The sequence below is a fragment of the Arvicanthis niloticus genome, chromosome 18, assembly GCF_011762505.2.
Source record: "Arvicanthis niloticus isolate mArvNil1 chromosome 18, mArvNil1.pat.X, whole genome shotgun sequence".
Lineage (NCBI taxonomy): Eukaryota > Metazoa > Chordata > Mammalia > Rodentia > Muridae > Arvicanthis > Arvicanthis niloticus.
In genome coordinates, this window is record NC_047675.1 from 42,792,284 (window position 1) to 42,814,680 (window position 22,397).

The 22,397-nt window shown below is 46.6% G+C and overlaps 2 protein-coding genes across 9 annotated transcripts in view; one reads left to right on the forward strand and one right to left on the reverse strand.

The window, feature by feature from the left end:
* Positions 1–684, reverse strand: part of Cmc2 (C-X9-C motif containing 2) — a 30,931-nt gene extending 30,247 nt beyond the window's left edge. Inside the window, exon 1 of one of the 2 annotated variants that reach the window (XM_034523091.2) lies at positions 600–684. The gene's annotated coding sequence lies outside the window, so the exon portion shown is untranslated. Of the gene's footprint in view, positions 1–513 lie in introns of both variants that reach the window. The other variant, XM_034523092.2, reaches the window with a different exon arrangement.
* Positions 685–855: 171 nt separating this feature from the next.
* On the forward strand, positions 856–21,518 carry Cenpn (centromere protein N). Of its 7 annotated transcripts, XM_076915935.1 has the most exons (13): positions 856–1,036; positions 1,318–1,491; positions 2,787–2,950; positions 5,683–5,863; positions 8,855–8,900; positions 12,612–12,671; positions 13,117–13,193; positions 14,741–14,917; positions 16,253–16,354; positions 17,899–17,962; positions 18,769–18,881; positions 20,441–20,567; positions 20,817–21,518. In XM_076915935.1, the coding sequence occupies exons 3-13, from the start codon at positions 2,865–2,867 to the stop codon at positions 20,897–20,899; spliced, it is 1,116 nt and encodes a 371-aa protein (XP_076772050.1). In that variant the 5' UTR covers positions 856–1,036; positions 1,318–1,491; positions 2,787–2,864; the 3' UTR covers positions 20,900–21,518. The 7 variants fall into 7 exon arrangements, with proteins under 7 accessions (XP_076772050.1, XP_076772051.1, XP_034378981.1 ...); XM_076915936.1 differs by lacking the exon at positions 2,787–2,950; XM_076915933.1 differs by lacking the exon at positions 1,318–1,491 and having other exon boundaries at positions 1,019–1,036.
* The last annotated feature ends 879 nt before the right edge of the window (positions 21,519–22,397 follow it).

The window sequence follows — 22,397 nt, forward strand, 5'->3', positions numbered from 1 at the left end:
TGAGGGTGACCTTGAACTGACTCCTGCCTCCACCTTCTCCCCAGAGTTAGGATTGAGGCAGGAACCACAATACCATCCTTGTCTGGGATTTTGTTTGGTTTTGCCAAGTTTTAACCGAGGCTTCTAATATTTCAACTCTCGTACATCCATTGTGAAAACACTCACAGTCGTCCTTGAAGCCTATATAAGGGACCCTAAACATTACTTTCCTTGCCAAGTGTACCGTGGGGGAATCTTACAGACATCCACATCACCAGCCAGTTAAGTGACTTTTTCAGTAAAGGAAGTTTGACAGCAGCTCCCTAGATAAGTAGCCATCCAGAAGAGTTAGCTCACTGCACCCTCAGTGTCACGCATCTCCAAGTTTTATGTGCACTTGACGAGGCGCGCAATTGCCCAAGGTCGCAATGCCAGCGAGCGGCTGGGCAGATCTCAGCAGTGTGACACCTCTTGCTCGCGGCTCGCCAAGCGAGTGTTTCTAGCAAAGGTCTAAGGGCAGGGACATGGAGGTACCTAGCACGGCGTGGGAAAGTGAAGAGTCGCGTCCTCCCGCCGCAGGCTCCCACGCGCCCGGAGGCTGAAGGAAACCCGTCACTCACCGTCACTCAGCCCCAAAAAGAAGCACTGAAAGTCACGGACACGGAGCCCGCAGCTCCCTCCCCAGTACGCTCCTGCCCCGACTCTCTGCGCATGCGCCACCCCGCATCCATCTCTTCGCCTGGACGGGTCCACTGTCGGGAGGCTGAGGGGGATCTACGGCCATTCCACCGAGGCTCGGCGGGGTCAGCACACAGCGCTGACTACCAGGCGGAATTCAAGGCGGAGAAGAAGCTTATTTACCTGATCCTGTCCCTGCCTAGAGCGGTTTTGTGGATCCAGAGCATTTTCCATCGAGCGCCCGCAGCTGCATCCCCCTGTGCAACCCGAGCAGTGAGGAGGGCTTGCCAGGTGGGCGGGGCCCGAGCGGCCATTGGCGGCTTCAAAAGCGCCCCGGCGGGAACCGCTGCAGACACGGCGGCAGATGCGGACTGGCAAGGTAGGCTTCAGCGACACCTATTTGGACTCGGAGGCGGCGGGAGGACTACGGGAGCTAGGCCCCAGAACTCTACGGGAGCCTTGCCACGGCGCAGTTCTGCCACGGGATCTTGGCCTAAGAGTGACACTAGTGGAGCCCGGGTCCGGGCTAAGAGGGCGGTGATGAGTGTCCGTGGCGTCATATCCGCCCGGAGTGGGGCGGGGCTTTATGTGCCCCTTGGAGTCTGCTCTGTAGAAGCTCCGGGCTGCCGGCTCCTAGAGCTGCTTTACTTTGATCCTTAGGTTCCGTTCCGACTAGGCGTCAGCTCCCTAATTCCTAACCTCGCGTCTGTTTTTGTCCGTGCCTCCTGTTGCTTTACTCCTTGTGCTCCCTGCGCGTCTTCTGGATCGTTATTATCACATGTTCGTTCAACAACCGTGCCCTGATCTCCGAAGCTCATAGCAGCATCTAGCCTGGTCAGTACTGGGATAGGAGAAACGCCCGCTTTGCATACACGCTCTCCTAATTTGCCTCTTCAGCGCCCAGGAAAGCCCTCTCAGATGTTCTCATGGACAAAGTGTTGGTTTAATAGTTGACAGACCGTTGAGCCATATCCTTCCCATATGCACACCGCTTAGGGAGGTTATCGAGTCATTCTTCCTTCAGGCATTGGTCGAGCGCATATGAGTTTGTTCTTGGGTGACCAGACTTACTGTATGATTTGACTAATGGTCACTGAAATTGTTAGGATCAGAGAGCCCCAGCCCTGGCAGCCCTAAAAAGGACAAGTCTTAAGTGAAATGCAGAAAAGATAGATGTAGTCAGTGTGACGACACTGGGAAGAACAAAGAGGTCTAGTGACCCACACACCAAATGTTCAGTCCTGAAACAGAACATTAAAGAGGAAGCAGAAGGTACACACAACTAAGCAGTCCTGGCCACAGTGTGGTCCTGCCTATCTCTGAGCCATTGTCCTGGTTTCAGTCTCTTCTGACAAGGAGACAGAAAAGCTCCCTCTGACTAGCACCAGGTGTCAGCCTTTCCTTCTCCATTAGATTCCTGGGCAAGTTTCTATTTCTCTGTGTCTGTTGTCTCAAAGGGGAAGCTCGCAAGTGACTCTCCTTGGAATGACTTTGCTCCTGCCAGGACAGTTATAACAGGGCTATGGATTTTAGAGACATAGTCGTGAATAAGATCAACATAGTCCCTGTCTTGAGCAGAAAAAAAAAATTAATGTAGCTATGATGAAATTGTAAAGCCAATTGCAGGTGGTTCTGTAAAAACAATAAGCAATGGAAGATTGGAAAAAAAAAAAAAAAAACTATTGGATGGTTGCAGTAAGTTTCCTGGGGAAAAAGAAAGCTGAGAACTGAATTACCACAAGAAATTATATGGACCCTCCAGTTGAGGGTAGCTGCAGCTACAATGCTCTCCCCCCAGAGGGATCCTTTTATCTTACAGGGATTGACACAGTGGAGCTGAGCTGGCACCTGGGATGTAGCTCAGTTGTAGATTCTTTGCCTCAAACACACATGCACACACAAAAGAAGAAGAAAAGGAGGGGAGAGGCAGGCAACACGGAGGCAGCAAAGGCCATGCCACACAGCGTCTTGTAGACCTTGCCAGAGGTTTTGGTTTTGACTTTTAAGGAAGAATGGGCTCATACCTGAACAATATGGCAAATGATAACTCCATTTTCACAACCTTAATTCAGTTCTTTTCTTATCCTACACCGTGCTGTGGTCTTCATTGCCTCTTTAAATGCACTCAGTTGAGACCAGAGAGGCAGCTCAGTTGGTGGAATGCTTGCCTCGCACGCAGTAAGCCCTGGGTTCATCTCTCAAGCCACATGCTGCTGGACATGGGAGCTCACACCTGTAATAGCAGTGCCTGGGAGATGGACACGGGAAGATCAGAAGTTCAAGCCGGCCTGTGGTATGCGAGACCCTGCCTCAAAAGCTAAAGATAGGAGCTCTTGTAATATTAGATGCCAGGACTCTTGTGAGGAGTAGTCGGCTATTTGCTCTTAGTCCTCGGGTGTGAGGGAAGCAATGCGAATGCCAGGGCTGCCTTCCATCTTAAACATGGATGCCAAAGGCCTTGCTCCTTTCTAGAAGACAAGCTGGTCAAGGAAATTAAAGTCTACAGAGACTTTGTTTAGTCTTCACGTAAAAATCATGCCTGTTTGTCGGGCACAGTGGCGCACGCCTTTGACCCCAGCACTTGGGAGACAGATGCAGGTGGATCTCTGAATTAGAGGCCAACCTGGTCTACATGGTGAGTACCAGTATAGCCAGAGCTATGTAGAAAGACTTTGTCAAAAAGAAAAAAAAAAAAAGGAAGGAAGGAAGAAAGGAAAGAGAGAGAAAGAGAGAAAGGAGAGTGTGCTTGTTTGCATTTTACCTCCTGAATTGGTACTCCAATTGAGGTAACAGTAGGATTAGCTGTGCCTCTTAATGGCTTAAAGAAAAGAGATAAAAGGCTCGGGATCTCCCGTCCCTTAATACTCCTGAGTGTTGCCTATTGCTGAGGGAGCTAATCCCATGTTCGGAGCTCAAGACAAATGGGCACTGGACAACTTTGTCTGCAGACACAGCAGGACCATAGACCATATAGTCAATGGTAGTGCCCAGAAGCACGAACACCAAATACTACAGGTGTCCACACTTACTGGTAGTTTCACATCCCATAGGGAGACAGTCACTGCCTAAAGTATTTCATGGCAAATTCCAGAAATAAGTTTCTATGTAACTTTCACTCTATTAGGTGCATCACAGTATGGCAGAGGGCTTTATTGCAGGATCATGTGTGAGGGGCAAGCGGAGAAGACAGGAGCGGTCAGGCGCCTGGAAGAGGCCAGAGCGAGGTGGGAAAGCCATAGAGTGCAGTGCTGCAGAGCCATAGGCAGTCTCCTTGCAGCTAAGTTACAGTCCTGTATCCCCATGACGACATTAACACATCCTGCCCACCTCCAGCCCAGGTGTGTCTGTGTGAGTGCAGGTCTGTGTGAATGTATATGTGCTTATATGTGTGCTTGTGTGAGTGTCTATGTGTTCTGGAGGTAGACCTTTGGCATCTTCCTTAGTCACTTCCCATCTGATATTTTGAGACAGACTCTTACTGAACCTGCAGCCAATCAATCCTAGACTGCCTGGCCAGCAAGCCTTCCCACCTCAAGGTTTCTGTCCCCAGCACACTGTGCTCACACTGGGATTTGCACAAGAATGCTAAGGATCAGACTGGGTCTGAATGTGTAGCAAGCTCTTTGCTGAGGCATCACCTCCCCACCCTCTTAAAAGAAGAAAATCCTTACAGGAAACTAATCCAAGTCCCACTAGGCCTGACTTCCCGTTAGAGTGCATTAATCCCTTCTGAGGGTGTACCCCTGGGGCCCACCAAATCACCTTCCACTAGGCTTCTTAACGAACTCCCACCTCTCCGTACCATCACGTTGGTATTCAGTACAGACTTGTGGAGTGCAAACCCTATCCCGATTATAACAGCACTAATGTTTAATTCTAAAGCATCCTGAGAATAGTGAGTCATACTTCTTTTGTTTTGTTTTGTTTTGTTTTGTTTTGTTTTGTTTTGTTTTGTTTTTCGAGACAGGGTTTCTCTGTGTAGTCCTGGCTGTCCTGGAACTCACTTTGTAGACCAGGCTGGCCTTGAACTCAGAAATCCGCCTGCCTCTGCCTCCCAAGTGCTGGGATTAAAGGCGTGCGCCACCACCGCCCTGCGAGTGAGTCATACTTCTAATTTCAGCTTTTAGGAGACAGGAGGATTGCCACCACTTTAAGACCAGATTTGGCTACATAGTAGATTCCAGGCTAACCTGGGCTAGACCCTGTCTCGGGAAAAATGAAGGAAAAAGACTCTAGAGACCGGGCTGCAGGTGCAGTTCAGTCGGTAGAGTATTAGAGACCGGGCTGCAGGTGCAGTTCAGTTGGCAGAGTATTGGCCGGATGTGCAGGAAGCCCTGGGTTAACCCACCACTGACTGGAACCCAGCACACTGACTCACTCCAGAATCCCACTTGGAAAATAGAGGCAGAAGGATCAAAAGTTGAAGAGTCAGGCAGGAGAGATGGCTTAGCAGTTAAGAGCACTTGGTATTCTTTTTGGAAGACCAAAGCTCAGTTCCCAGCACCCATAGCAGGTTGCTCATAACTAGCTCTAACTTCAGTTCCAGGGATTCTGACACCTTTAGCCTCCTCAGACACCTGCATTCATGTGCAAAAGCATGCTGTCACACCAAGAAATGAATAGTTAAAATAAGTGTGTGTGCGTGTATACATATATATGTGTGTGTGTGTGTATGTATATGTGTGTATGTATATGTACATATATGTGTGTATATATGTGTGCATGTGTGTATATATATATATATATATATATATATTATATATATATATATCTTTTTTTTAATGATTTAAAGTGATCCTTGGCCACATATTGAGTTTGAGTTCAGCTAAGGCTACATGAGACCATATGTATATACGTGCATATATACATACATTCACACACACATACATATATATACACACATACATACATACATATATATACACACATATATACATACATACATACACACACACACATATACATATATTCACACATGCAGCTTAAAGAGGAATTCATTACTGTGCTCTTTTTGTTTTGTTCAAGGGCCAAAAAGATGGATGAGAATGTTGCCGAGTTTCTCCGGAGGATCATCCTGAAAATCCCTCTGTGTAAGATGAAGACCATCCTAGAAGCCTGGGACTTTTTATCTGAAGACCAACTGCAGACCATAAACTTGAAGCAGAGAAAGGAATTCCTAGCCCAGGAAGTGATTCTGCTGTGTGAGGTAACAGTGTTCAAAATTATCAACCAAATAAATTGATACAGTAGACTATAGTTAGACCAGAATGTATATATGGTTAATGGATTTTTTTTTTTTTCTTAAAGCAAAGCTACAAAGAACAATTCTGGGTGGGAAGAATAGTCTTTCCAGCAGACAGGCTACAAGAGTTAGATGCTCATATGCAAAACACCTTTGCTGCTCAAGGTGGCCCATGTGTTCAGTCCCAGAACTATGGAAGCTGAGGCAGGGATATCTAGAGTTCAGGTAAAGCCTGGGCTAAATAGTGAATTCAAGGTCAACAGGATAGGAGGACTGTCTCACAAACAAGACAGGTCATTCCATCCTCTCTACTGTTTATATATAAAAAAAAAAAATAGTTGGACTCAAAATAGATCTAAGACGCAAATGTAATACCTAAAACTATCAAATATGGCTGGGCAGTGGTGGCGCACGCCTTTAATCCCAGCGATTGGGAGGCAGAGGCAGGTGGATTTCTGAGTTCAAGGCCAGCCTGGTCTACAGAGTGAGTTCCAGGACGGCCAGGGCTACACAGAGAAACCCTGTCTCAGGGGGAAAAAAAAAAAAAAGACTATCAAATATGTAGGGAAGGCAAGAGGAAAATCCTCGTGGTACTGGACTAGGCAAAGTTTCTTAGAGCATCAAAAAGATGGTTCATAAAAGAAGAAACAATTGATAAACTGGTAGAATTAATCACTTTTTTCTTTGAAAAAACACTGTTAAGAAAAGCCACAGACTGAAGGAAACTTTCTAAATGGGGGCCCATCAAGGACCTGCAAGTAGCATGTTAGAACGTCTCAAAAGTCAGTAATACAAAAAAAAAAAAAAAAGAATCAAAATAACAATAATAATAACAATAATAATAACAATAATAATATAATAATAATGATGGTAGGAAAGATGGCTTGGTGTTAAGAACACCAGCTGCTTTTGCAGAATACCCGATTCTACTCCCAGCACCAAAGTGGCAGCTCGTGACTATCTGTAATCCCAGTTCCAGGGGATCTTACACCCTCTTCAGGCCTCTAGGGCACCAGGGACACACATGATACATAGACATATATGCAAGCAAAACACCCATACACACTTAAATAATTTTTTGAACATTTGGCTAGATACTTGCCGACGAAAGGCCTGCCTATGGTAAGTAAGCATATGAAGAAGTGTTCAGAATCACTAGTCATCAATAAACGTAAATAAATGCTACAATATATGGTCATTAGGGTGGCCAGGATTGAAAAGAATGATCATAGCTATTTAGGATAGATGGGATTCTGTTCCTTCTGGTGCTGGGCATTGGACCCAGGGCCTGGAACATGCTAAGTAGGGGCTTCCTGCTGAGCTGTCTGTTCCTCAAGCCCAGCATTCATCTTGAGTTTTAGTGCTTGGGGTCTCAGCCAGGGTCTCAGATCATGCTGAGTTAGTGTTCTACCTGAGTTATCTTTTCTAGCCCTTGAAAGTTCTCTGAAAGTCTAACTATTTGCCTCTGTAGATTGAACCATTCCACTGCCAGACATTTCCTCACGAGCAATCAAAACACAGGCATAGCCACAGAAAGGCACCTGTGTTAGCACAGTGCTCATATCTAAAACCTAGAGGCAGCCCAAGCCCATCCACAGGTAAGCAACAAATTGTGTCTGTTCACAGAAAACTGCTAGCAATAAAAAGGAATCGAGCTATAGATGCAGAAATATGGCTAAGTGTCAAAATAATTATGCTGAGTTAAGGAAGCCAGATCAAAAAAGAATCCAACCTTATGTTAACATTCATATAAAACTGGGAAATACAAATGTTATGACAGCAGAAGGATCAGTAGTTGTCTCAGCACCAAGGACTGGGACAAAGAGAATTAGGGACAGCAAAGGATATGACAGTCAGAGCCACAAGGAAATTAGACATAGAGGTTACAGGGTGTGTTTGCCACACTGACATGACAGTGGCCACGTCTGAAAAATGTAAGCAGATCATCTTACTCGTGGCTCTGATGAAATGCCCTGACAAAAGCAGCTCCAGCAAGAACAGGTTTGTTTGGGCTCACATTCCTGAGAACTCAGTCCATCGTGACTCAGAAAGCGCAGGCAGCAGGAGTGCCCTGGCCAGGCAGGCTGCACACACACACACACACACACACACACACACACACCCCAGGCCAGGCAGGCTGCACACACACACACACACACACACCCCAGGCCAGGCAGGCTGCACACACACACACACACCCCAGGCCAGGCAGGCTGCACACACACACACACACACACACACACACACACACACACACCCCAGGCCAGGCAGGCTGCACACACACACACACACACACACACACACACACACACACACCCCAGGCCAGGCAGGCTGCACACACACACACACACACACACACACACACACACACACCCCAGGCCAGGCAGGCTGCACACACACACACACACACCCCAGGCAGGCTCCAGAGCATCATGGCCCCACTTCCCTGAGACCTGCTTCCTCTAGTGATGCTCCACTGCCACCATCCAAACAGCACCACCTGCTGGTGACCAAGTGCTCACCATGTGAGCCTCTGGGGACATTTCAGGAGCAAACCAGAGCATGTATGTATGCAGTTTCCTGTATGTTCAGGGGTGGTTTTCTGTTTTGTTTTGAGGCAGTCTCTGTAGTCCTGAGTGACCTCAGACTCATTACAGGTCCTTCTGCCTTCGCTTCCCAAGCAGTAGAGTTTCAGCCTTGAGCCCCAGAACCGGCTTTTTCCTCTTTTAAAATGTAAACATTGTGATGAATGTGAAGTGAGTTTCAGGGGAGTGTGGACTGAGGTGAGAACTGGAGGGGTGGCTGTTGGTTATGAAGAGATTATATATATAGATTGGAAATAGACCGCCAAGGCAGTAAGCACTTCAGGCATGCTGATGGGATGCCCTGGCCAACCCTAAAATAGGCTTGAGGGGCTAGTGCCTCGTTTCCTAATAGGTCCATCCTCTCTTTCAGGACAAGTGTGCAAGTCTTGATGACATGGCCCTTTTAGACATCGTGTGTAAGTCTTGACTTTGGGATTTTGTTTCTTCAGCAGGAATTTCTTATGTTAATGCAGACTCTAGGGTCTAAAGAGATGGCTCAGCAGTTAAGAGCATTAGCTGCTCTTGCAGAGGACCAGGCTTCTGGCCTCTGAGCACTGCATGCACATGGTACATAGACACTGAGGCAAAACATACACATAAAAATAAATAAATCTTTAAGGATGCAGATTCTAGAGTCGAGAGGCCTGGTACAAGATTCTTGCTCTCTCACTGACAGGTCTAGTGTCCTTTGAGTTGTCTCCCCACTCTGACCCTCAGACTTCGCCTAAGTCAGTGGACATGGAACAGTCAGTCCCTGTCTTTAGGACTGGAAACTCAGGGCCTTTAGAGACAGGAGCTGGCCCATCATGAGCGTCAATTGGTCGGCTTTGTTACTCATTTGAAAATGCACCCCTGAGAGTTTGTCCTCGGCCGGGCGGTGGTGGCGGCGCACGCCTTTAATCCCAGCACTTGGGAGGCAGAGGCAGGTGGATTTCTGAGTTCGAGGCCAGCCTGGTCTACAGAGTGAGTTCCAGGACAGCCAGGGCTATACAGAGAAACCCTGTCTCAAAAAACCAAAAAGAGAGAGAGAGAGAGAGAGAGAGAGAGAGAGAGAGAGAGAGAGAGAGAGAGAGAGAGTTTGTCCTAAGTGCGGGCTCTCATGTTTTGCTACTTCTTGAGTTTGCTACTTCTTGGGTTTCATTTTCTTCAAAATTCACTTACTAAAATTTAAGAGCATAGACCCTAAGACCAGATTGCTTGGGTTGGTTTCATGGCTCCATCATTGCTCGCCTGTAAGTGCTAGGGGGGGGGGGAGGGGGGTGGCTCACACGCTTGCCTTGCTACTTCCTTCTGGCAAATGTGTGTCATAATGATCATAATCAAGTAAGGCTGCAGTGGAATTGGATAAAACTGCAGGTCAAGCCCTTGGAACAGAAGCAGTTTCTCTAGATAGAAGCAGTTTGTTTCTTACATTTTACTTATTGGAAGGGACACACAAGTGGCACACCTGTGGCCATCTGGACAGGTAGCTGAAGTAAGCTCTTGTCTTACCTTGAGGGCCCCAGGGAACCAACTCGGGCTGCCAAGTTGGCAGCTGATGTCTTTAATGGCTGAACTGTCTCTGACTCAGAGCCCTTTTTTTTTTTTTTTAAACTAATTTGTTGTCATTTTATATTGTCCTAGTTTTCTTTCTATTGCTGGCATAAAAACCATGATGGAAAGCGACCTGGGGAGGAGAAGGCCACTTTATTTCAGTTTATAGTCCATCATGAAGTTGAAATTCAGGGCAGAAACCTGGAAGCAAGAACTGAAGCAAAAGACCACTGACCAAGCCAGCTCAGTCAGTCAACCGGTTCTCAAGGGAGGGAGTGAGGACTGAAACAAAAGAAAAACTAGACAAAATTATAACATGACTCCAGCCCGTACTGAGGCTGAAGCAGCTTTATTTCTCTCCAACCTGAGGCTGAAGCAGCTTTATTTCTCTCCAACCTGCTTTTAGATCATTCATGGTACATCCAAAATGTAGGATGGTATTCAAGTTAGAGCCAAAAGATGAGTTAGCACTAGCCAGACAGAGCAGAGAAGCTGAGGAGGGGGAAGCTGCCAGGGCTGGGGTGGGAGAAGAGTGCCCAAGATGCAAGAGCAGAGGCAAGCTGGCCTCAGTGGAGGGGAGCACTGAGATAACATGGAGACTTGGAAGCCACTAGAAGGCTCTCAGTATCTCTCCTGATGATGTCAGCCCTGGACAGCTTCTGATCCAAAACAATTAGGTTTTTGAGAGATCGTGCTGGTTACAGCACAAGAGAGACCAGGAGGGCTGAGGATTCAGACACCTGTGGGATCTTCTGGAGAGGTATAAGCAAGAGAGAGCAGCAGCCCGCATGAAGTGGTAGTCAGGAGAGAGGAGGGTGGGAGCCAAGGCATAGAAGGGACTTACACCCAATCCAGGGACAAAGACAAGTGGGGTGAGCTTGCAGGACTCTGCATCTACACATGAGCTAGGGGCCTCCCTTGGTGATGGGGAAACTGCCGATGCAGGTATATCAGATACTTCACAGGTGTGGGGTAAGCTAGCATGTGCCTATTGCAGGTAAAGCTGGCTCTGTCTGTATCTAAGTCCTCAGTGGTCACACCATTTAGGTGATGTGCAGCAGAGCTTTTGACAAGAGTTCTGACTTTCTGCTGCAGCAGCCTTACTCAGAGGCCAGTTAGCAAGTCTTCCCAACTCTAAACACAGAACCAGATAAGACAGGACAAGAGAAAGGAAGGAAGGGAGGGAAGGAGGGAGGGAGGGAAGGAGGGAGGGAGGGAGGGAGGGAGGGAGGGAGGGAGGGAGGGAGGGAGGGAGGAAAGAAAGAAAGAAAGAGGAAAGAAAAGAAAGAGAAAGAGTGAGCCAGACAAAAAGCTTTGGGGGCTGGCATCACACTTTGCCTTTTGACACCAATCAATCAGTGATCAGTTGCCAGGCCCACTGCCGTGAAGGGAAGCAGGGCCCAGTAACGGGGGCATGCAGGCTCAGGAAAGAAAAAGATGCTGAATAGAGGGAAAGACAAGGAGAACACTGATGCCAAAGTTGACGGTACCCTGAGTGATGAGTCCATATTCCGTTCAGAGATTAGAAAGCCTGGTCTGAGGGGAGGACACGGAGATCAGCACAGGGACAGCACAGAAGGATGATGGGAGAGAGCTGAGCTTGCTGGCTCCCATTCCTGCTCCAGATCCTCTTGCTTTCTGAAGGGCATCTTACCCTGCAGATAAGTCACACACTTACCCTTGCCTTCATTCCACATAGTGAGGGCTTTATGCAGGCGGGGTTGCAGGGGTGGCAGCACTGAACAAGTCCCTCTTCTTCACAAGTGCCCTGGAGGGACCAGGGGCAGTTTGAGTGTAATGAGAGTAGGCCACTGAGTGGTAGCGGCTGAGGAAGAACATGCAGGTAAGAATGAGGTGTCTGAGGAACTGGAGAAGAGGCCTCAGGCCTCAAGGCTGGCAGTGACACCCTCTTCAGTCGTTCCAGCTTGTGGGTGTGTCCTGATTTTTACTTAGGAGATGTTTGTGACAATGACAAATGAAGGGCTAAAGAGATGGCTCAGTCAGTAAGAACACTTGCTACTCTTCCAAAAGACCAGGTTTAATTCCCAGCACCCTTACAGCCTTACAGCCACCCGCAGCTCCACTCCAAGGCCCTCTGCCCTCTGCCCTCTGCCCTCTGCCCTCTCCTAGCCTCCATGGGCACCAGGCACTCACATGCACAGACAGACATAGATTCAGGTGAAACACTCATAGACAGAAGATACCTCTGCCCTTTTAAAATAAATAAAGATAACAAACAACCTGTCAAAAGTGATGATAAATACTAAAACTGAACTCTATCATCTTTGTTGATTGGAATAATTGGGATTTATTTGTCTGCAAAAAATTTACCCCATTTAAAATTTATGTTTTGGGTTTTTTAAGTTTGAACTTTTGATTTCAACGCTGTGTCACCTCATTCATTAGTTACTATTATTGTATAGTATTAAAAATATGTATTTGCTGGAGGATGAGGAGAACCACAAAAACACACTTTGTTCAAAAATGTCCATGACATCAAATATATTATGTAGTTTAAAAAGTGGATATATGTGTATCAGCACACACTTCAAAGTCCTAAGACACAGTACTAACTGTAAGCCCTTCTCTCTCAGATACTCAATTGCATCAGCACCAGAAGCTTTGGAATGTCTTTCAGATGAGTAAAGAACCAGGTAATGTTTCCTGCTTTAAATTAAACATCTGTATTGGTGTTTTGGCAGTTTAAAAATGAGTGGCAAATGTTGTCTTTTTTTGGTAGAAGGCTTTATTTTGTTTTTTCTAAGACATTGTATCCCTATGTATCATAGGCCAGTCTAGAATTCACTATGTAGGCAAAGCTGGCCTTGAACTCACTGTGTAGACAAGGCTAGTCTGGGGCCTGTGGCGGTTCTCCTGCCTTTGCCTCCGGTGATGAGTGATGAGATGGCAGGAGTGTGCTGCCACGCCCAGCCTCGCCATCTGCTCTGTAGGCTTTTGGAAAGATGTGACTATTCCTCATGTGTACCCCCTGGCACTATCAGGAGCATGAGTGTGGTATGGTCGTTACTGCTCTGGGGTACAGGGGACAAAGGCCTTGTACCTCTCTTAACTTATTTCTATATCTCTGCACTTTGACAGGTGAAGATGTCGACCTTTTTGATATGGAACAGTTCCAACGGTCCTTTAAGAGCGTTCTGCAGAGAGCATTAAAAAATGTGAGCATCTAAGTCCTCTTGGATTTGTACGAAATTCAGTTTAGTGATATCTGGGAAGCGGAGGGGCGGGGAATAGCACGCCGTTTTACCATAACAAACTGAAATAGTACTTCCATCGCTCACATGCCCATCCCACCCAGTGCTTCTTAGGAGCAGTACTGTCCAGTGGCACTCTGCTGTGGCAGAGACAACCTCTGTTGACAGTGTCCAAGGCTGCCACATGAGGACTTGAGAGGTGCCTAATAGGACTGAGCACATGAATCTTTAAACTTACTTAATGAATTCTCATTAGATGGTCCACATGTGACTAGTGGCTCTGCTATTGGTCATCAGTCACTCTTGCCTAGAGTAAGACACTCTGCTGTTCCAGCCATTAGGGGCCACTGAGCCCCAAAGAAGAGCATGCTCTCTGCTGCTCACCAAGGGATGACACGCTATTCTGCAAACCCACAGCCCAGACAGGGAGAGTTCCTCGTCATTGCACCAGGGGATCAGGAAAAGCAGCCTAGCAGACAACATAGCAACCTGCTCGTCCTGAAGTAAGGTCCCAGAGGGAAAACAGAGCGAGCCCGCTGTCCCTCTCTTCAGGTTCTCCTCTCCTGGGTCAGAGCCCAGAGGTGGACTGGAGCTAGCTGATGGCCCAGCAGTGCCATCAAATTCCAGAGCAAGTCCTCCAGTCATAGCTGCAAGTTTAGAAAGACTGATGCTGGCTGTGGAATGGATACCACACATCCTCCTGTGCCCCACATTCCTAATGGCTCTGGCTGCTGAGCGCAGGCTTCAGGATCAGTGCGTTCAGGGTTCATTGCTACACGGGAATCCTGCTGTAAACAAAGGGACAAACTAAGTGTGTGAGCCTGCAATGCCAAAAAGGCTTCTAGAGAGCCACCCCCTCCCCTTCAGTTTGTTTTGGTCTTGAGATAGGATCTCACTAGCTGGCCAGAATCACAAAGATCTGCCTGCCTCTGCCTCCCAAGGCTGAGATTAAATGTGTGCTCAGTCAGATACCCTCATTTTTAAAATCTTCTTTTATTACTTTATGTGTATTAATGTTTGTCTGCAGGTATATCTGTGTACCAAGTGCATGTCTGGTGCCTGCAGAAGCTAGAAGAAACCATCCCATCCCCTGGAACCAGTTCCAGATGGTTGTGAGCCACCCTGCTGGTGCTGGGAACCAAACTGTAATCCTCTGTGAAAGCAGCAAGTGCTCTTAACCTATGAGCCATCTCTCCTGACAGATTATAAGGTTTTTTTTTTTTTTTAAAGAGATTTTCTTTCTCAGATATACTTTACAAGGTATAAATAAAATAATCACAAAATGTTTTTCCAAACAGTCCCAAAACAGTATCATAAGAAGTAGAAAAAGAGCCATGGGTGACCCATGTTGACCTCCAGATGTGTGTTGTGGTAATGTGGCACTAACACACTTATAAAGGCTGACAGGTGACCAGGTGAATGAAAAATTATACTAACGTTGATTGTGTCTCAGATGCCTGTTGTTGGTGCCGTGCCGAGAATTAACCAGAAAGATATCTTTTCTTTATAAGGTCACGGTCAGCTTCAGAGTCTACGAGAAGAATTCGGTGTGGATTCGGGTTGCCTGGGGAACACCGTATTCACAGCCAAACCAGTACAAGCCCACATTTGTGGTGTATTACCCCCAGACTCCATATGCCTTCATTTCTTCCTCCCATCTGAAGAGCACTGTGCCCCTTCTCCATCAGGTAGGGAACAGCCTTCATTTCTTCCTCCCATCTGAAGAGCACTGTGCCCCTTCTCCATCAGGTAGGGAACAGCCTTCATTTCTTCCTCCCATCTGAAGAGCACTGTGCCCCTTCTCCATCAGGTAGGGAGCAGAGTTCAGCTGCTGGAGTTATCAGTGCCCTTATCTCAAGGGTCCACATAGATAGAAAGCACATACCTAGATAAATCAAATACATACTCCCATTCTCCTAAGGAGAGCTTTTCTCCATCGGAAATGCAATGGAAGGTATTAGCTTGACCTAGTCTTTATTGTCATTGTAGAAGTAATGCATGCTTAATATTGAAACCAGCAACTCAAAGAGATGAGTTGTCAAAACTCTCCACCCCTTCTTTCTACTCCATTCACCCCAAACTCTTTGTCACTTTGCCAGTGTCGGGATTAGTGTTTTCTGTACATCTACAGTCTGCCTATTGACGGCAACTGACATTTATGTCCATTTTCCACACGTAGTGTACATGGAAATACTGCCCATGTCAGAGGTAGCCTCTCTCTTTTGTTCACCTTTGTGTCTTAGTCACTATTGTATTGTTGTGGGGAGACACCATGATCAAGGCAATTCTTATTTAAAAAAACAAAAACCATATAGTTGGGAGCTTGCTTACCATGTCAGAGGTTTGGTCTAGTACAGTCATGGCTTGTCAGCACACATGGCACTGGACTAGTAGCTGAGAGCTACATCCTGATTCACAGGGTGGGAGACAAGGAGCCTGGGTCATAGGCTTTTAAAACCTCAAGCCCACCCCCAGTGACACACAAGGAAGCCACACTTCATAATCATTGTAATTCTTTCAAACATTTCACTCTCTGGTCTGAGTAGAAGTGTGTGGGGCCATTCTTACTCTAGGCACACTTGTGTGTATGGGTGTCCTAGCTTCTTTCTCAAAAACAATTCATCCCAAATTTGGTCTAGTCATTACTCCTCCCCTGTTAGCATCTGTGCTTCCAGAGTCCCAGCGTGAGCTGGGTGCAGGTGAGCAGCTCTGCAGCCGGCTGCACAGCTCCCCAACAGCTCTGTCTGGTAATGCAGCTCACTCCACTGTCAGCTGCAGGTCTTGGGGTCCCACAAGTGAGTAGGGGATAGGGTTACATTTCTTCTCACTTGCAAGAGTTGGAGGGGTGGGGGAGTTTGAGACAGGGCTCACCCCTGCCTCAGCCTCCCTAGGACTAGGGTCTCAGGTGTGCACTGCGCCCCACACAGGGCTCTGACCTTTCTCAGTTGCAGTGGCTGCATTTCACTGAGCAGTATGTGTAGACCCGCAGACAAACCTAACAGTCTCACTCCTTTCCCTCCGAGGCACTGAAAGTCGCTAGCAAACACCAGCAGATTGTGCAGTTGGATCTGAGAAGCAGGCACCTGGACTCACTCAAGGCTATTGCTTTTAGAGAGTATAATCAGGTGAGCCAGGCCAGTCGGCAACTCTTTGAAGTTGAGTTTTCCTTTTCTCTTGCATGCGCGAAATAGGTGGAAGTCACTCCCAACCCGTCCCCAAGGTGAGTGGATGAAGTTGTCAGTCACCTCATTTTGTTCGTGTGAGTTTACTCTTTCACAATTTCACACGTACACAATGTACTCTGATCATATTGGTCCCCGTTATCCTCTCTTTGTGCTGTCTTCATCCCGCCAAACCCCCCTCTTCCAACAGGACCCTTCCTATCTTCACAGGGAAGGCCAAGAAGGCAGGAGGAGCCTTTGGAGTTCACTGCATTTAATTAGGGCTGCTTGCGTGAGCATGGGTGTGAAGTATGACTCCTCCCCCCAGCAGCCATTAACTGCCTAGAGCTCCTCAGAAAGGGGTGGGGCCCCCTCCCTCTCCTACTTGAAATGATGAATTGTTTGGATGCTGGTATTTCTATTTAATGACAAGGACAGGTCTGCCCCTATGGTCTTAAGGTTTCTTCTGTATATGGCAAGTGTTTGCACATGTTGAGACTGCAGATGAATGGAATTCCTTAAGGAGGTTATGCTGTATCTCACATTCTAGCTAGAAAGAAGTGATGGCTATCTGCAAGTCACTCTTTAAGGGGAAGGGGAGTAACATGAGGATACTTTTGCCTCAAGGTTCTACCTCTGTAACTTCAGCCACTAGAAACAGGAACCTCTAACTGTGAACCAAAACAAATGCTTCTTCCCTTTAAAAAGGAAAATAGTGTTTCCTTTTGTTGTTGGGAGCTTTAGGATGGGATCTTGTATACCCCAGGCTGGCCTTAAACTTACTACTTAGCTGAGGCCTCTGCCTCCCAACTGCTGCGGTTACAGGCATGGGCTGCCATGCTGGTCTGGTAAGAAGTCAGATGATGGGTTTCTCCCTGACTGCCTCTTCTTTGCCCTCCACCCTCCTGCCAAGCAGACATCATCAACTGCTGCCTCTCGGTGCAGCCAGACCATTATTAGAAGTTATGTGTTAGCTGCCAAGCTGGGAAACTGTCACTCACTCCAGGGAGATTCAATAAAAAGCATGCAAGAAATGTGGGCTCTGGTAGCAGTTATTTTTCCTAAAAGGCCCCTGAGAGATTTTTCAGGGTATGAAAACATGATGCTGATGCCAAGGTGTCAGGTGCTATCCCTCATTCCTCTGGATTTCAAATAGCCCCTGCACCTTGACGTAGTTTGGTTTGGTTTGGTTTGGTTTGCTACTGTGGTGAACCCAAGGCCTCACATTTGCTAGGCAGATGCTCTAACACTTTGTTACATCCTTTGCCCAAGATGCATTGTTACACCGGTTCCTCAAACAGTCATGCTGCATGGCTTGCTGTCCTGGAGCTCTACTCAGTTTAGCCAGCCTGTGGCCGAGCTATTGCTTCTTTCTATTTAGTAAGAATATGAAAGTACAAGACCACTTTTTAAAAACCTAAGATTTAACACATTTCACACCTTAGAACCAATTGATGTCTTACCCCAACATGTTCAAATCAGTAATGTGTTCTTTTTCTTTCTCCCAGACCTTTGAAAATTACACCTCCACAATGTCTCTGCATGAAGAAAGCCTTGGACTAGAGATAAATTGTATGTGTGCTCTGAGACACAGTTGGGCTTGGGACGGGTGTCTTTGCTTTCAGATGGCAGCTGTGCATCTGTGCTAGGATCTCATTGCAGAACTGTTTCATACTTTCAAAAAGCCCAAGAATTAAGTATTCAGAGGCAGAAAGGCAAGCTACCACAGGTGTCCTTCAGGATTTCCTAAGATGGCTGACAGTCATTGAGAGCACATTCATGCCCAGCAGCATACCACAGTATTTGCATGTGATTGATAGCTGTCCTGCAAAGAAGCACTGTCCACTGAGAAAGCAGGTTTTGGGAAAGCCTGGTAACTCAAAGCAGGATCGCAGAGCTAGGTCCAAGGTGGAGCTCATGCCCCTAATGAGCGAGTATTCTGGTTCTAGAATATTATGGTGGTTGTGTTGCCACTCAGGAGAACCTGAGTCTCTCCCTAGAAAACCTAAACTCAAGATTAGCACTGGAAGGAAATAAAAGTGATGTTAGGAAAAGAGATTGTTAGACTCCAAAGGCATAAGACCTGCTGTTGGTCCTATGCTAAGTAAAGAAACATGGTACAGATTTACTCGTGGTAACTGTAAGGAAGCTACACAGGAAGTGTATTAGAACCCAGACAGGGATGGCACTGTTGGGATTGCTTCCTCGCTTATGTCAGCCTGTGCTTTCCAGCTGTTCTGTAATAACATTATTTTAGTGAGAAGAAGGCACTGGACACATCTGAGCTACACAAACCGTCTGCAGGCTTAGGAATGGGAAGACGGTATGTGGGGCGAAGTGCATTCCTGATGGCACTCTTAATCTGAACTCCTCCACAGTGAACTCAAAGATCGTTCATGAAAACACAGAAGAAAAAGTGAGAATCCACAGAGTCACTCAGGAGACCTTTGGAGCCCATCCGCAGCCACAGCTAGAGTTCGCGCAGTATGAGGTAGGATGGTACAGTGGACATCACCAGCAAGTTAGGTACAGGAACTATAATTGAAAACATGTCCAAAAACTATTCTCTTCTATAAGTTACCTAGATCTTTTCTGTATTTCTAAATTCTCTTGTTAGCAAAGGAGACATCATGGAATTCTGAATTTGCTTTTGCATTTCGTCTTCATGGTAATCCAGTTGTACACTGCCGGCTGTGGAGAGCGGGGAGGTCAATACCCTACTCGCTTATCCACACGTAGAACAGTATTTAGCACATAGTAAATGATCGCAACTACTCGAATGAGCTGGTATGGTGGCACACACCAGTAATCCCAGCATTTAGGAGACTGAGGCAGGAGAATCTCAAGTTTAAGGCTAGCCTGGGCTACTTGGCAACTTGGAGGCAAACATGACTGACTGACTGACTGACTGACTGACTGACTGACTGACTCAGAAACCCAAAAACAAGAAGAGAGAAAGCATATATCCTACTTAGCTGATTGGCATCTGATGAAGAAAAATCAGTAGTGTAAATATACTGGAAATTAAACTTGTTCCAGAGAGTTGCTGTTGCCCATCACATGGCTGTGTAGAGATACAGTGCACAAGTCCAGAGCCACCATTAGAACTGTCACAGGCACCCTAACATGAGCCGTTTGTCCATATTAACTCACCAATGGCTGCCGTTTGAATTGATTGTAAACATTAAGCATCCTGCAGATATTTCAGCATAGCACCTCAAGTTTTAAGAATCACTTAAGTTTGGGGGTTTGGTTTGTAACAGATGAATCCAGAGCTGTTGGTACCAGGCTCGGCTGGATGATGCACTGGGACTTACAGTGTGCATCTTCTGGGTGATGTGCTTGGGTTGGGAGCTCTCAGGTGCATTTGGCTGTTGAGATTCTGTCTGGCCTCCAACATGGAATCCTCCTTGACTCATTCCCCTGGGAGCCAGGGTTATAAGGATGTGCTACTATATCCAGCTTCTAGGCATGTTTGAGTCTTCCTTAATAAAAATCTAAGGTGTGTGTGTGTGTAAGTGTGTAAGTGTTTTGCCTGGATGTGTATGTGTGCCCAGTGCAGATGCCAGAAGGCAGTGTAGAATCCGCTGGAACTGGAGTTAGGGACAGATGGTTGTGAGCCACCATATGGGTACTAGGAATCTAACTCGTGTCCTCTCCAAGAACAGCAAGTGCTCTTAACCACTGAGCCCTTTCTCCAGCCCCGAGATTTTTTGCTTTATTTGAATGCAGAATGTAGCAGGCACCTGAAAGCAGCACAGACTTTGGCTTCTCCCACAGGTAGGATGCTATGCTGAGGGAAGTGTGGATGCTCAGCTTCCCCGGTAGATCAGTACCATGCTGAGGGCAGCTCTGAGCTGTGAGTCAGGTGCAATGCTGGCACTTTCTGTTGGATATCTTTCTTATACCAGATGCTTTCTGTCTATGCAGTTAAGTTAAATGGGCTTTGCCTGTATTAATCCATGTGTAGGCATTAATGAAATACATAATTTGTTCATTAGCCCTCACCATCCCAGCTGATCCCACGACTTAACCATCATTTATTGACAGCTGGAAACCAAGTTCAAGAGTGACATAGCTGGGGGCATCTTGGCCGACAGGAAAGAGCCACTCCGGTGCCTTGTAAAGTTTTCCAGTCCACATCTTTTGGAAGCATTGAAATCCTTAGCACCAGCTGGTAAGTGGTCAGCTATGAGCCAGCCAGATACCAACAGCAGCTATTGCTTCTCAGAAGACAACCGTCTGCTTACCTGTAAGATGGGTACATCTGAGCGTTCCTACCTCTCCAGTCTGCTTCCCACCAAGCCCTTTTTGGTTCCCCGCCTAGTGGGGGTAGAAGAAGGTGCCCATGATTTGCTTCTGATCTTAGCCATTTTTAAACTGACTGTCCCCGTGATCATTCTTCTGTTTTGTTTTCTTTTTTCAGGCATAGCAGATGCACCACTTTCTCCACTGCTCACCTGCATACCAAGCAAGAAAAAGAATTATTTTAAAATTAGAGATAAATGAAATATATATGGCTTAGCTTTTATTGAACATGCAATTCCAGCTATAGCTGACTAGCTTCTGTGTACAATCTTGTGTTTTAAAAACCAATCCTTGGCATTGGAATTCAATGTTTTTAATGAACTGTTAGGACTGAATCTGTCCTCCGTATGTGTGTGCACCCTCTCTTCTATTAAGCACGGCAGCTGTGTGCATTTGACAAGTGATAAATATGTGTACACACATGCATGAGCATAAACACACGCATGCACACCCACACGAGGCTGCAGGTTGACCTCCACCCTGGCACGCACAGAAGTCAGCATAGGCACAGTGGTTGAATCTGTAGGCACCTACTATCCTTTCTCCCACTGCTGCTGCTGCTTCTGATCCTCAGAAGACTTTCTGTGGAATCTCTATTATACCCTCAATCACAGATAGAACCAAGAAACTACCCACCCCCAAGCTAGCAGAATCAGGGGAGCTGGGAGCTACTACACAGGCTGAATATCTAATGGCTTCTTTGTGCAAAATAACTTTTCAATTCTATGTAAGCTTCTCCTGTTCTCTTTCTTACCCATGGAACACTGAAACTGAACATTACTGTCACACTGATTTGTGAATAAAGATACTGACAAACTGGCGTATCAGTTGCATTGGATGAAATTCAAACGGGCTGAGTAGAATGCATAAATGGTCATGAAAGGACTAAGTAATACTTTATACTGCGATGTGTACAGGCTGTGGATCATCCAGTATGAAACCGTTTTTAGACTTAGTGTGATCAGACATGTCAGGTGCTTCCCTTGTCCCTCAGTAATCTGAGTATTTGGGCTTTGTGCTGACTAGTTCATGTCAACTTGATACAAGCTGAAGGAGGGAACCTCAACTCAGAAAATGCCTCCATAAGATCAGGCTGTGGGCGAGCCTGCAGGGAATGGTCTTAATTAGTGATTGATGTGAGAGGTGGGCTGGTGGTCCTGGGTTCTATAAGAAAGCAGGCTAAGCAAGCCACGAGGAGCAAGCCAGTAAGCAGTACTCCTCCAGGACCTCGACATCAGCTCCCGCCTCCAGGTTCCTGCCTTGTTTGAGCTCCTGTCCTGACTTCCTTCAGTGATGGACTATGATCTGGAAGCATAAGCCAAATAAACCCTTTCCTCCCCCTTCTTGCTTTTTGGTCATGGTGTTTTATCACAACAATAGAAACCCTAACTGAGGCTTAAAGACATTTCCCCCATACATACCTTTGGGGGAGGGGAATTTTATATTTTATTTGTATGAGTGCTTTATATGTATGTGTATGTATACCACATTCGTGCCTGATCCCCAGGAACTGGAGTTATGTAGGGTTGTAAGCCACCATTTGGGTGCTGGGAATCAAACCTGTCCTTTGTAAGAACATTAAGTGCTCTTAACCACAGAGCCATCCCTCCAGTCTCTTGACCACTGTCATGACCAGTCACACACTAAGAAGGCATTCTGCCCACAAGGTTCCTGAATAGCTGAATAAGAACTGCAGAAA